The sequence below is a fragment of the Aethalodelphis obliquidens genome, unplaced genomic scaffold (genome assembly GCF_003676395.1).
Source record: "Aethalodelphis obliquidens isolate GAN/ISIS:26980383/991018 unplaced genomic scaffold, ASM367639v1 scaffold54, whole genome shotgun sequence".
Classification (NCBI taxonomy): Eukaryota; Metazoa; Chordata; class Mammalia; order Artiodactyla; family Delphinidae; genus Aethalodelphis; species Aethalodelphis obliquidens.
Window position 1 is genome coordinate 14089878 of NW_020837998.1, and position 14205 is coordinate 14104082.

The window sequence follows — 14205 nt, forward strand, 5'->3', positions numbered from 1 at the left end:
TTTTCTTCCAAAAAATAATATTAATTTTTGAATAAGTAATATAGTCACATGATTCAAAATTCAAAAGGCATAGAGAAAAGATATATAGTAAAAAGTCTCCCTCTCACTCCTACTCTCTAAACACCCAGTTCCTCTCCCTGCAATCAATGTTAACAATATCCTTCAAGAGATAATTTATGCTTATTCAAGCAAATGTGTACATGTATTTTAATCCCCCCCTTTTGCACAAATGGTAGCATATTGTGTCTTAAATACTGCTGTTTTAATTTAATTTAATATGTATTGGAGCTCATTCCATATCAGTATATAAAGAGGTTCCTCATTTTGTACATGTGAGTATATCTGCAGGATGAGTTTCTAGAAGTCAGATTTCTGGAATAGGTTTATACATCTATCAATTTGGTAGATATTGCTAAACTGCTGTCCATGGAGGTGGTACCAATTTACATTCTGACCAGTAAAGAGTACCTGCTTCCTTGCACCCACAAAGATGATATCTCAGTGCAGGTTTTAAAAATTTCTCTTAAATATAAACATCTTTTCACATGTTCAAGAGCCATTTGCATTTCTATTTCTTTGTGCTGTCTCCTTATATCCTTTGCCCATCTATCGAGTGACTGTTCTTTTATTATTGACTTGTAGGAGCCCTTTATATAAGAAGTAAATTAGGTCCTTTGTAGAAAAGTTTCAAATATTTGTTCCCCATTTGTTTTTCTCTTAACTTTGCTTATGGAAGTTTTTGCTGTTCATAATTTTTTATGCAGACAAAATTAATAACCCTTTCTTTTTTCACTTCTGAGTTTTGTGTGAAGTGGGGAAGCTGAAAGCCCACTAAAGAATAAAGACCGAAGGAGATCTTGGTAATCACTGTATCAGTAAGGAAGGGAATATGAATCAGAGTTGATTGTTAGAAATTTGTAAAATTCTGTAACCTTTGTAACTTCCCTGTATTTATTCTGCATGTTGTCCCATGTCTATTCTCCCATGGTGATTCAAAGCAAAACCCTTACTATGCTAAGAGCCTATATGTTTGTCTTGTGGAGAATGGAGTGATTAGGAATTATAGTTAATCTGATGGGAAGAACCTCAAAGTGTTGGCAGCTTCAAGAAAAGAAGAAAATAAAGCATCCCTGGGACCTGCCTAAGGGAAAGAAAAAAAAGAAAATGCTTGAAAAATGGGGATCAGCTCTTTCAACCTGGTGGTGTATGCTGCCACATAATGATGGATAGCTGTTGCAACTAACCCGTGTTGATGTTTCCTTTGTAGTGACAAGGTACATCTAGCAATATCATGACCACCTGAGATTTTTAATTTGAACAATACTGGTTTAATACACAGGTCAGTCATGTTATGTAGCAAATGGTTTAAGCTTTAAGGAAATAACTATAGGTCTGAAGGACAGTTTAACAAATACAGTAGGCCCTCTGTATCCACAGGTTCCACATCTGTGGATTTAACCAACCGCATATTGAAAATATTTGGAAGAAAATCCAGAAAGTTCCAAAGAGCAAAACTTTTAATTTCCTGAACTCTGGCAACTATTTACATGGCACATTATATTGTATTGGGCATTATATGTAATCTAGAGGTGATTTAAAATATACATACAGCAGGATGTAAATTATATGCAAATACTACATTTTATATAAGGGACTCAAGCACCTGCATATTTTGGTATCTGCAGGGGTGGGGGGGTTGTCCTGGAACCAATCCCTCTGTAGGGATGACAGTACTGCTGACTCCCTGCCTCCCCACTTTTTTTCCTTTTTATCTTTCTACTCATTCCTCCTTGCTTCATCAGAATACAGTGTTAAAACTCAAATAATATTTTATCTTTCTTTTCCTCTTGGCTTGTTTCTAACTTTTCCCATGAAAAGTTTATAGAACATTGTGAGTAATCTTTTGACTTTGGTGATATGCTTATGTTCCTCAAATTGGAGGGCAGCAATAAATTCCAGGGGTTACCCATGGGGATGGCCATTTGTGTAACTTCCTCTCTGAAGCCTGTTCAACGTTATCAGTTGTGTTATCTCCCTCTCTTCCCAGTCACTTCTGCTGCCCTTTGAGTCCCAAGGCATGGTCTCACTGACACATTATTCTATCCCCTACCTCTTTCCCTATAATGTCTTACTCCCTCTCCATTTTACTCCAGATTTCTCTCACAGCTCCCTCATATTCCTAACATGTCCCCTCCTGTCCATCCCCACTTCCACTATCTGAATTCAATCCTCCACAGTCTCTTGCCTGAACTAACGAAATACCCTTACTATTCTCCTAGTCTTAATCAACTACCATATAGCTGTAAAAATGATCTTTCTAAATGCATATATGAGGGTAAGGGGAGGACTTTCATTTATCGTAAGCAATTCTATATTGTTTGAAAGTTTTAAAACATGCAGGTAGTACTTTTGTCATGAAACAAGTACAAATATTATATTATTCCACTTTAAAATTCTCCAACAGCTATCCATTGATTGCAACATAAAACTCAAACTTCTTAACATTACATGCTCCTTTAGCTCTGCCACTTTATCAACTAGTTAGCTTCATGAAGTGACTTCTTGCTTTTTTCTTGTTCTCCCAGACAACAACTCTGCCAGGATGATCAAAGATGCTCAGTTCTGAAAAATAATAATAAATGATAGCTACATTAAAGTACCTACAGTGTGCCAAGCACTTTACATGCACTCTCATTTTTCAACCCTGTGAGGCAGGCATTACCATCTAAGTTTTTTATAAAGAAACTGAGGATCAGAGGTTAAGTGACTTCCCTAATGTCACGCAGGTACTGGCCGAGTCAAGATTTGAACCCAGTTCTGCCTAACTCTAAAACTCCGGTTCTTTCCACTCTACGATGGCATCTCTAGAATGAAATGTTCCCATCATTCTGGCCCCACCTTCTAGAGAAACATTACTTCCTATCTTTAAACACTTTAGGAGGCAGTTTAGTATAGTATTTCAGCCCATGAGCTCTGGAGTCAAACTGCCTGGGCTCAAATCCTATTCCTATAACTTATTAGCTGTGTAACCTTGAATAAATTCTCCGAGCTTCAGCTTCTCCATCTGTAAAATGAATATAATAGCTCCTCTCACACAGAATTGTTAATTTTTAAAGATGATCCAATGTAAAATACTTAGTACATTGTGTGGCAAGCAGTATGCATACCCTCAATAAAGCATAGCTATTATTATTATATTGCAGATACATCTCAAAATTCTGTTGGCCCATTTGCTCATCTGGAATTCCTGGTCAGTACCTCTGAATCCTGGTTTGCCATATCCTAATTATCCCTTCTATGTATTTCTGTGTAGCACAATTATATTGTATAGGCTTTGCCTTTTTGAGGGATTTTTCCAAGACATAGCTTTAGATACACAACTTTTAATTCATAGATTAAACAGCTAATTGCTCAAATGCTGCTCACTTGTTAAGGTGTTAAGAATGTAATGATTTAATTGTCAAATAGCTTTAGCATTTCTTATATAAGCGCTAAAAATAGTAATTCAATTCTTTTATTGCAGGAGTCATCTTTTTTGCCCTGTGTATTGTGATCAGTTCCACTTACTTGTCTTCATAGTGGGACCTTGGGATGACCAGAGTAACCTCGGGTGTATATTCTCATCTGCTCTTCTGTTGGCTCACGTTCTGTGTCAGGTATCAAGTTTGGACACTGCCTTGAGCAGCTGTTTTAGGGAAGCCAATCACAAAACCAGCCCTGGGCTGGATACTCTTGATTTGCCTTGTGATTTGTGTAAGCATTCAGATAAACTATCTGAACAGGGCCTTGGATATTTTCAGTACTTATGCAGTCATCCCCATGTAGTATTTCCTTTTCCCTACTGCTGTCATGACCTGCTCTGCCATTCTTTTCAAGAAATGGCAGCATATGGCCCTCAACAATTTTAGTGGTACCTCCTGTGGTTTCCTTTCCATAGCTCTTGGCCATTTTTCCTCTATAGCTTTTGAGATACCCCTTTTGGTCCATACCTACTGTCATTTAACTTAAGATCAATAAATGTAAACAATACCCTTACTCCTCCATGGAATGAAAATGAAGGTTACCAGACTTTTCTCTATCAACCTCTTTTGAGTCCAGAAGATGCCAAAAACAAAAAAATGAGGCTGAGAGGGAGCATGAGGACTCTGAGCTAAAATCTCCCTAGGCCAAAATTTTGTACTAAGGTATTGATACAAGGAAAAATTGGTTTAAAAAGGACCATCAATTGTTTTCCATGTAAAGGCTATTTTACATGGGGTTTATTGACTTATGTTTTTTAATTCACACTCCCTTGGAGATTTGTTAGCATAAATAAATATCAAGTTCTTGATTTCCTTGTATGCGTTACCCCTAATGTTCATTCATGGGCGGGGGCCTTAGGGATAGTCTGGTTCCAGTTTTCACAGTATGCTTGCATAAACCCTAGAGGTCCTGAGACAGTGCCTTAGGAACCAGGGGACGTGGTGCATAGGGATGGGCAGGAGACAATAGCAAGCAGGCCTCCAGACACCTCCACCACCAGAGCAGCTTTGTATTTATATTTTATATCTTAGGCTTCTTTTCATTTCAGAAAGAGTCTGCTAATCCAATCCTTATATTGAATCTTGAATTTTCTACCCTGAATATTTGAAATGAGGACTTTGAATGTCATTAGGGCTGACAGTACCCTTTCTATCAAGGTTCTGAAAATAAATTTCTTAGGCTGACAAAACAAACGAGCTTAAATTGTTGCTCTGGTACGTAACCTCCAAGAGGATGCAGGCAAATGGTCTGCCTTTTCGTTCCCCTTGTCCTGTGTCTAGTAGAGTCGAAAATATACTTGGTGCTCAAGCGTATTACATGAATCTGACAGATCCTCTTTCTTATTATGTACGTTAGCTAAGCAAGCAATAATACTTTGTAAAACAGACATATCAGTTTGTGTCTAAAGGTAATGAGAATACTTTAACAGGTAATGAAGAATAAGAAATAATGATACAGTAAAAAAATATAATAAGTAATATATAATAAAAAGGAATAAGTAAGAATATGGAGAAGACTAAAGGATCCTTCCTTTATGACTTGAGGTGTTACATGAACTCTTAAATTTTATAGGGGGGGCGGGAATCAACATGGACATATAGACACAAGGTATACACCAGATACTCATCCTAAAAGCCCGATTTCTCCTGGACTTCGAATGCCATTATTCCTACTACCCTGATGCTTCTACTACTACTTCTTTACCATGTACATGTTATCCAAACAGCAGCCAGGCACTGCTAAAACTTAAGTTATATCACGTCATATCACATCACTGTCTGCTAAAAACCCTCAAATGGCTCCCCATCTTGCTTGGTAAAAGCCAAGTCCTCACAATGGCCTATAACGCCCTACATGATCAGCACATCCCCACCCGCCATCCCCCCATCTGTCTCTGACCATATTTCTTACTATTCTCCTACTCATTTTACTCCAGCCATACTGACCTTCGACTTTTCTTCTACACTGGTGTCACAGCATGCAGTTCCACCTTAGGGCCTTTGGACTTGGTGTCACCCCTACCTGAAACGTTCTTCTTTCAGATACCTACGTGACTTGGTCACTTAGTTCTTTCAGGTCTCTGCTGAAATGCCACCTCCCCAAAGAGACCTTCTCCAATCATCTTTAGCTAAAATAACAATGCCCCACAAACATTCCCTGACATCCTTACTCTGCTTCTTCTCCTCGGCACTCATTATATTGACATATGGATGTGTTTGTTGCCTGTCTCCCCGTACTAAAACAGAAGCTCCACACAGGCAGGGACTGTTTCTGTGCACTGCTGAAATCCTGGCACCAAAAACAGTGTCCGGCAGAGTAGGTACTTAAATGTTTGGTGAATTGTGTTTTCATCAGGAGTTTTAAAAATTTCCTTGTAGTGCCTATATGGTGGGAAGTTAAACAGGGACTTGAGGCTTCTAGAAATGTGTATTTCTCAACTTTCATGGGTTTGCACTAGAGGCTCCCAACAAGTAGTTCCACTTTAGGTCTATACTCCAGTCCACTAGGATCTGAAGTAAGAGGAGGGGAATCCAGTCACTATAATCTCTTCTACACTCAGGGAACTAACCATCAGCACTGAATTCCTTCCCTCTCCATCTCATCTCTAGGTTCTTTTCTAACAAAAAGGTCAGCAGTCCCTGGAATACTGTACGATAATTTTCACAGAACAGGTACCCAGGCTGACTACATTTCAGCCTTGGAACCAGCCCACACCAAATCTCTCCTGGGTGTAGGTGATAACCAGAATAGAAAGCCTTCTCAATCAGACTTGAATCTTGTAGAAGCTTTTATTTCAGTGATTAAAAGGACGCAGTAAATGGAAACTATGCTGATTTACATTAGGCATGCACCTCTACCTGAAACTGCTGTTAGTTTTTGACTGGCCTAAATCATTATAACTTATTTTTTCATTTAGGCACATCTTTAAATTTTTTTGGACTCTGACATACAGGGTAAGTTAACTTGTTCCTTGTGGCAGTTTAGTATGAGAATTATGTTCGCTGGCTAGATTCCTTTAACTAAAGGCCTCTAGACTCTCAGGCTGCCTGTACTAGCTCAAGACTGTACTTTACATACAGATATTTAAGTGAATCACAGTATAAGGGAGGGAGATAACCTAGAAAGGTGAAATGTACTGTATGAATAATCCATACATTTTTTTTCCAGCACTGATAATCAAACATTAGATAAGGAGGCCTACAGTAAAGTACCAAATTACTCTTTCCCCCACTGCTGCCCTTTCTGAGAGACACAAAGATGTATATCGATCTCTCCAGAAATCTGAAAGGAATCCACACAAATAACAGATTATTACCTATGTGGTCCCACTATCAAATTATAGAGCAGTTCCACTATTAAAATTGTAGGAAGCAGTTAATGGGACTATGAGGAAAGCATCGTCCCACATACAGTAATATACATCTAGTAGAGTTTTCCATTCATCTGTCAATTGTTCTCCCAAGATTAGCATTAAAAAACACAACCCCAAACACATTTGACCCTCAAACCACCCCCACACACAAAAATTGGTCTTTGTTCATTCTCAGATGACAGGATGTCCCAAGAGTGACAAAGGTGGGAGCCGATCCCCCCACAGCCTTTTCTTCAACCATCCCATCAACTGCTCTTCATTTCTTGAACTACCTTCCTTTTCCAAAGAGGTAATACTCAGGTCAGTCAGAAAGGCTTTCTGAGAAGACTGGCTTGGATTTCTGGGTCTGTTCCAGTCGATTCAAGATGAATTGGCTTGTATCAATGAAGCGCTCAACGCAGTTCACAAAACAGGCCTCAGCCCGACTGTCCAACTTTGGCCCAGGCTTGTCCATGCACTTTTCCTGCTCAGGACAAGATACAGAATCACAAAGGGAACTTGGCAAAAAAAGGAAGGGGAGCTTCTTGTTGCTTAGAGGAAAAACTTCACCTAAAAACAGTATCTGATATGTTAATAATAGTTCACATTTGGCAGCTTACTTTGTGGCAATTTTCTACAGCCTTACATTAAATTCTCACAACCACCCTATGGAATAGATACTATTATTAATCTTCATTTTACAAAGACGGAAGTTGTGGCACAGAGATACTTTGTCCTAAGTCATGGGGCCAGAAAATGGTGGAGCTGAGATGTTACAAAGCAAGATAGGTAGCAAAATACAAGGGAAGTTAACCCTTCGCTGAATTTGGTTAGAACTCTACAATGCTGCTTGCATTAAATGCCTTTAAGACACACTAAAACCTACCAAAGGAAAAAAGAATATCTATGACTGGAGATTCTTTAACGTCTACGTAAGCCAGAGGCTCTTGAATCCTCTCTCAAGATGAATGGAAAATTGTATGAATTTTCCTAAAGGGCCCACAACTTTCAGATTCTTAAAGGAGTCCTTAACCACACCACCTGCTGGTCCAAACGTAATGAATCAGATTTTTAAAAAGAATCAAAGCACTCTGGTTCAAGGCAGACAGGAGTTTAGTAAGCATTTTTTAAGGGTCAGAGTCCAGCAATACCGTAAGTTTATGGTTCAAATGAATTTCGTTCATTATTCTCTGTTGTGTACACAAGCCTCAGACTCTCCACTTCCAAGGAAAATTATCCTTGGCCTCTGAATTCTGTGAATTTTGTATGTCAAGGCAGGGCAGTTATGCTGTCTTTGGCTGCCAGAGAACACTTTGATCCCAAGCTGCAAATAAATGCCTTCTACCCTTTTGCCAAAGTCCCCTCACTGGGCATACTGAATTCCTCAACCTTCAGACCTGAAACGGCTTGGTATTACACAACAATCCAACAAGAAGGCAAAAAAGTGTGTATGTTGATAGAGATTACCCCACTTTTATAGTTAGTGGGCTAGAGCCACTCACTTCTCAGGAGGGACGCTTAGAGCAACTGAGTAATCAAGGCAAACTCTGAAGAGTGCAGGGACAGGAGATTCACTGATTCTCTGGGACTCAGGGTGCCAAAAATGAAATCCCAGTACTTGGGGCTCTCATCAGTCTTGGTGACCAGCACTGGCAGCTTCAACCTTAGGTGCCTAAAGTACTGGTTGGGACAACGGCATAAGTCTTCTATGATCTCCAATCCTCTGCACTAACAAAGCCGAGGTCCGGCGTGACAGCCCTCTGAGAAGCGGAGTCACTCTTTTTCCCTTCCGGCTCGACCTGAGGAACCTAAGGAAACCAAGGGGTGCTGCTGGGTCCTCTCCCTTCCCCGAATCCCAGGCGTCGTGGCGAGTTGCGCGAGGCAAGGGCAGGAAAGTAGGTACAGTGGCCAGGTCCCAGCCCCAGGCTCCTCACCCAACAAAGTTCCGTCATCTGGTGCACCAGCTGCTGGAAGCGCTGCTTCTGAGTCTCTACCTCAATGAAATGCTGCAGCTGCGGGTCGACCGAACCCAAACCCGCTGCGGAGGAAGACGAGGAGGACTCCATCCCAGCGCGGCCACGCGTGCCGAGACAAACTCCGCACCAACTCACCGACCTTCACGTGTCTCCGCGGCGGAACCGGAACCACAATCCACTGCCTCCGGGACTGCGCGGGGAGCGCACTGCGCCGGCGCGCGGCCCTACGCGCGGGCCCGCCCCCCGCTCTGGGCGCTCCTCCCAGCCGCCCGCGCGCCTCGCGCCTTCCCGCGCGCGACCCCGCGGCGGCGCCACAACTGACCCCTGAGGTCACAGGACTCGTCGCCCAGCGCCGTGGCGCTGTCGAGACCTTATTTCAGAAAGACAAGAAAGAAAGAAGGTAAAAAAAGGAAGTTACTTCAGACCATGTGGCCCGTTCCTGGCCGGCCCAACAGCCCCGCCCCTGCCGGCTTCCAAATTGACCCGCGCTTTCCCCACTGCCAAGCTAGTGCTCGGCCCGGACTGCTGGGCCCGTCACTTAGCTGTCCTGGGCCCCTGGCTGTAGTTCTTTAATGGAATTTACCCCGCCTGAGGTAGGGGAAAGAGGATCTGGCAGAATTTGTCTCCAACTGTCAGATTCATTCCAATAGTATCTAATGCCTACCGAGTGTCAGGCAGTGTGCTTTGGTTTGTGATCACTGTCTCTGATTCAGAAGCAGAATTTTCCAAGAGCCAGAGGGGTTAAATGCGGAGAATCCTGTGGAGTTCTCCAAGTAGGAATATGACAGACGAGTGCCACACAGCAGTTTTATAGGGCGCTTCAGAGAGGCTGCATGATTAATCGAAATAGCAAGAAACTTTCATGCTTTCCAGTAATTTTATTTTATCAAAACACCCTCCCATCCCATTTTTATGACACCATTTTATTCCTGCCAAATTCTACCTCCCTCCCCGCAAGCTCTATTGCCTACCCAAAGAGCAGTTGGACCCATTGTGAGGCTATTTACATTCCCTCCCTCCCCAAAAATGTTTCCATCCCAAATTCAGTCTGTTTTAATACTCTTGGGAAATTTCCTCTCTGGGGGAAAATACCAGGCACAATAATTCCTTGGCCTTTGCTCAGAAGGTACTATCCAAGGGAAGAGATAGAAAGGCATTCCTAGATGTGGAGAGGGGCCTTTGTGTATTCAGCAAGAGCACAAAGGCTCCAGGGCCTGTAAGCCTGGGATTTCCTCAAAGAAAGTGAAATTGGGGCTTGTGGAGTAGAGGAGTAGGACCAAGAAGCTTATTGGTGAGCTCAGGATTCTTCATCCATGACATCTAGAATGTTGCTCAGAAGAATTTTGAAGGTGGGACGTTCATCTGCTTTCTAAAACCAAAGAAAAAATAGAGTGTTACAGTGGACTAGAGTCCAAAATTCAAGGGAAGCACAGTGAGTAAACAGCAAATGTTTATGAAGTTTATGCTATATGCCCAGTAGCATACCCTGTGGATTACCAAAAGAAAAAAAGGGGTGGGGGGAGAAATAGAAGTGCTCCATAAAGTCCTTGTGCACTTTAAATCTTTAGTAATTCGGGTGGTTAATGTGGTGAGGACAATGAAAATTCCACTGACAAACACTGATTAAAACTAAGGGCAAAATTCATTACATAATTGTGCACCAATGCATTCTTATTTTGGAACCTCAAGTGGCAACCAAAGAAGTTTAAGTGGTTGACAGAGCTGAAATCCTATAAGCTGTGATAATTTTTAGTTTGGTTTCAAACACTTGTTTCTACCATCCTGTAGCCAAAGTTAACAAAGGAATTAACATTTCAAGACCATGGGCTGCATCACTGGGTAGGGATCCTAAGCACCTGGGACCTCTTATTACCACCATCTGGCCTCCAGACTAAGGCCCTCTGTGATAGCCATTGGTCCATAAGCCCCTGAGGTATTTAGTGACTCAGGGCATATTCATGCAAGAAAGGTCTCAATCCATCAGAACCAAAAAGTCATCAATTTCTTGTTCCTTTGAATTCTCAAACCTAGCTGAGTATCAGAATTTCCTGGGAAGTTTAAAAAGACATACCCAAGTCCCACTCTAGACATACCTAATCAGAATCTCTGGAAATAAGGCCCAGTCATCTGCAGTTTTAAGAATTTCCCAGGGATTCTGATGTGAATCCAGTTTCATGACTACTGCTTTAAACAGGCTGTGGAGAAAGTGCCTGTCTGAAATACTTAACTAGCAGAGTGAGGATGTCCTAGTTGGGAGGGAGCATAGTCAATCACCCTTAATCCTGCTTGGCATGGGAGAGAGAAGGGAAATGGCTCCTAGGGGTTTTCCCTTTCTCCAAACTTTCTTTGTGACCTCAGTGATTTGTTAAGGGAAAGGAGCCATGTTCTGATCCAAATGCCCACTTTTCACCCCGCAGAGATGGCTCCAGGTTCACATATATGCTTGTTGGACACTGTCTGTCTTTCCCTGTTTCTAGTGGGGCAGAACTAAGAGCTGAGCACTTATTTCCTACTAGACATTTAGGTTGCCAAATTAAGGTTGCCAAGGATCTACTGAAAGTGGAGAAGGCACCCCTGGAAGAACCCAAGGTGAGAGCAGCAAAGCATTTTAATAGTGGGACAGGCTGTTTATTTTCAAAATACCACATCTACCCACATATCCCGTAATGCACTGTATTTAAAAAAAAAAACATGAGCACTACCCATTTTAGTTTCCTTTCAGGCCTTAGGGTTTTAAAAAAAAATCTCATTTAGGACCACAGCCAGAAAAGGTGTGCAGTTAGTAAAGTAGAAGAAATGACTCCCAAAGGAATGAACACAGATTTTAATGACTTTTCTTTTTTAATGTCCATACACTTGTCTGAGTGCCTTTGGCTGCCTGCTTATGCTAGGTGACATGGCCCCACAACACCCCTCTCCCTAAAGCCAAGTTGGTATTGGGGTCTGCTAATGATACTCTAGTGAGAATTGGAATGGGCCTGGAAAACCTTCTGGCCGTGAAATGATTGGGATGTAGGCCAGGATCCAAGAATGTGCACAGCTGTCTGTCTGTGCCCAGCTGCTATGTGGCCCAGGAGAGTGGGGCTGGGGTGCTTGGCCAGCTAAATGGGAAAGTAGGTTCAAGGAAATAATTTGAGGTCCCAATAAAACACTTACCTCATGCCAGCAGCTGTACATTATGGTATATACCCTCTCGGAAGCAAGATGAGGCCGGTAGAGACGTAGGCCTTGGGCAATGTGTTCAGCTGTTTCACTGTTAGTAAATCTTTCATATGGCATCTTCCCCAGAGAGTAAATTTCCCACATCAGCACCCCTAGAAAATGAAAAAAAAAATGTGTTGTTTCTGGGTAGTAGGGATCCTAGTCTTCCTAAATCAACCTCAAACATTACAATCTTGTTCCCCCCTCTGTGCTTTTTTTCATTTTGTTCAAACTTCTGCTATAGTACTGAGTACACTGGAGGGTTATCAGGGTTGCCCTTGACTATTAGTCCTTTACGAGAGAGACAGCATCTTATTTGTCTTTATAGTTATAGGGTCTGGCAGAGTCCCTGGTACATAATCAGTATTCAGAAGCTGTGGCATACTGAATGAATTGTTTGTTTCCCTCAATATATTCTAAGTTCTAAGAAGGCAGGGATCATGTCTAGTTTACTGTTTTTAATCCCCAGAAACCTCTGTGGTGCCTGACTCCCTAAGAATTAGATGAATGAAAACAAGAACAAATAACAGTCTCTCTGTGCAGGTTACAGAGTGTGAATTTCCTCCATTGCATTCCTTTTCCTTTGAGCTGTATAATCCATGTGATCTTATCCACTCACCAAAAGCCCAAATGTCAGATTTGCTGCTGAACTTGCTATACATAAGAACTTCTGGTGGAGACCACCGGACTGGAAATTTGGAGCCTACTGAGCTTGTGTATTCATCATCCAGAACATACCTGCAAAGGATTCAGGACTTGTTACTGTTAGACTTTGGAGAGCTTGATATTTGCTTAAATTTTCTTGGCACAGCCACAAGAGTTGCACAAATATACGCCTACAGGCCAACCAGTGTCTTTTACAAATGTTATTTCTAACAGATTCCTGTTTTCATATCTGATTTAGCTTTCCTGGTTGACAATATGGTTACAGCAAGGATGAAGTGAAATAAGATCTAATAGGTACTCCCTTCCTCTTCTCTAGCCTTCTTTCCTTTCTCTTTTCTCATCCTTCCCTTCCTTCTATTCTGCAGTTGTCAGTGGGAATTAGACTGATTAGGAAAGAATGAGACACGGAGTAAAGTCAACAGGATTAACAGATCAACATAAAGTATTGGAGAAATTAGCTTTTAAAAAAAGAGCAAAGGAGAAAGGAGAAGAGAGGGATATAACAATAAAACAAGAGGTGGAAAGTGACTTAAACCATTCAGAGAAAGAAAAGGTATAGAAAGATGGTGGAAAAGACTAGAATTAGGGGGAAAAGGGAGAGGATTAAAAATTACAGTGTCACCTCATGTTTGTACCATGCCATTTTTACTTTTAGAGGGAAAAATGAAAAAGGCACACTCACCTGGACAGGCCGAAGTCAGATACTTTAACAACTCCTTGATCGTTTACCAAACAGTTTCGGGCCGCCTGCAGTGCAACACATACCAGTGAGACTCTGTCCCTGGCACAGAGGTTAAAGGCACAAAACTTCTGCCCACCAAGGGAGTGAAGCCAGGGAAGCCTCATCTTCACATAGAGACACCTTCCCACCTAACAGGAGTCAGTTGATGCCACTGAGAAATTTTGATGCACTTCCACCACATATAGAGCAACCCCCGTAGTCATAAGTAAAGCACTGAGGACTTGCAGAATGATTTCACTCACATTGGCAATTCCACGACAACCCTTCCTGCATTGAAATGCTGAGAGTTAAGGGAGAACAGAAGGCAAGTGTGTTTTGTTTTCTGCTTTTCTACCAGTGGGACTAAGGTGATTTGAGCCTTGGCCTGGCTGAAATAAACAGGGGCCCAAACTCGGATGCCTCCAGAGGCCAGGCAGGTGAAGTGACAGAGTGAAGTGGGTGGGTGGAGGTGTTAGGAAAGTGTCTGGTCTAAAGGAGGCCAGCCACTTTCCTGTAATCAGTTAGACCATATTGTAACACCAGGCCCACATTTTCATAGGTGTCAGCTCCAGCCAACTGTTAGCATGGCCTATGAGAATGTGGGCCTGGTGTTACAAGACGGTCTAGATTTTCAAGAGAAGCTGGAAATTCAGTTATTTAATGTGAAATGTTTTTAAGTGTTTGCTGACTAATATATAACATTAAAAAAAAACAAATGTACCAACAGACCCCCAGTTTGTGACTCTGATATAACCAAAATGATGCTT

The 14205-nt window shown here is 41.8% G+C and overlaps 2 protein-coding genes across 4 annotated transcripts in view; both read right to left on the bottom strand.

The window, feature by feature from the left end:
- Window positions 1-1499: 1499 nt before the first annotated feature.
- On the bottom strand, window positions 1500-9040 carry TIMM8A (translocase of inner mitochondrial membrane 8A). 2 transcript variants are annotated; one of them, XM_027086105.1, is made up of 3 exons: window positions 8809-9040; window positions 7168-7358; window positions 1500-2622 (listed from the first exon to the last, which is right to left on the bottom strand). In XM_027086105.1, exons 1-2 carry the CDS (start codon window positions 8938-8940, stop codon window positions 7197-7199), a joined length of 294 nt encoding a protein of 97 aa, XP_026941906.1. In that variant the 5' UTR covers window positions 8941-9040; the 3' UTR covers window positions 1500-2622; window positions 7168-7196. The 2 variants fall into 2 exon arrangements, with proteins under 2 accessions (XP_026941906.1, XP_026941905.1); XM_027086104.1 differs by lacking the exon at window positions 1500-2622 and having other exon boundaries at window positions 6293-7358; window positions 8809-9030.
- Window positions 9041-9713: 673 nt separating this feature from the next.
- The window catches only part of BTK (Bruton tyrosine kinase), a 28370-nt gene continuing 23878 nt past the window's right edge, over window positions 9714-14205 (bottom strand). For both annotated transcript variants that reach the window (XM_027086103.1, XM_027086102.1), the window contains exons 16-19: window positions 13400-13464; window positions 12671-12789; window positions 12007-12164; window positions 9714-10219 (exon numbers count right to left, since the gene is read on the bottom strand). In XM_027086103.1, coding sequence (XP_026941904.1) covers window positions 10148-10219; window positions 12007-12164; window positions 12671-12789; window positions 13400-13464 — 414 coding nt within the window. In that variant the 3' untranslated portion in view covers window positions 9714-10147. The remainder of the gene's footprint in view (window positions 10220-12006; window positions 12165-12670; window positions 12790-13399; window positions 13465-14205) is intronic.

Coding starts and splice junctions, on each gene's coding strand:
- TIMM8A (XM_027086105.1), bottom strand. CDS start 8,940: ATGGAGTCCTCCTCGTCTTCCTCCGCAGCGGGTTTGGGTTCGGTCGAC. Junction 7,359..8,808: donor AGATGACGGAACTTTGTTGG/GTGAGGAGCCTG, acceptor TGTCCTGAGCAG/GAAAAGTGCATGGACAAGCC.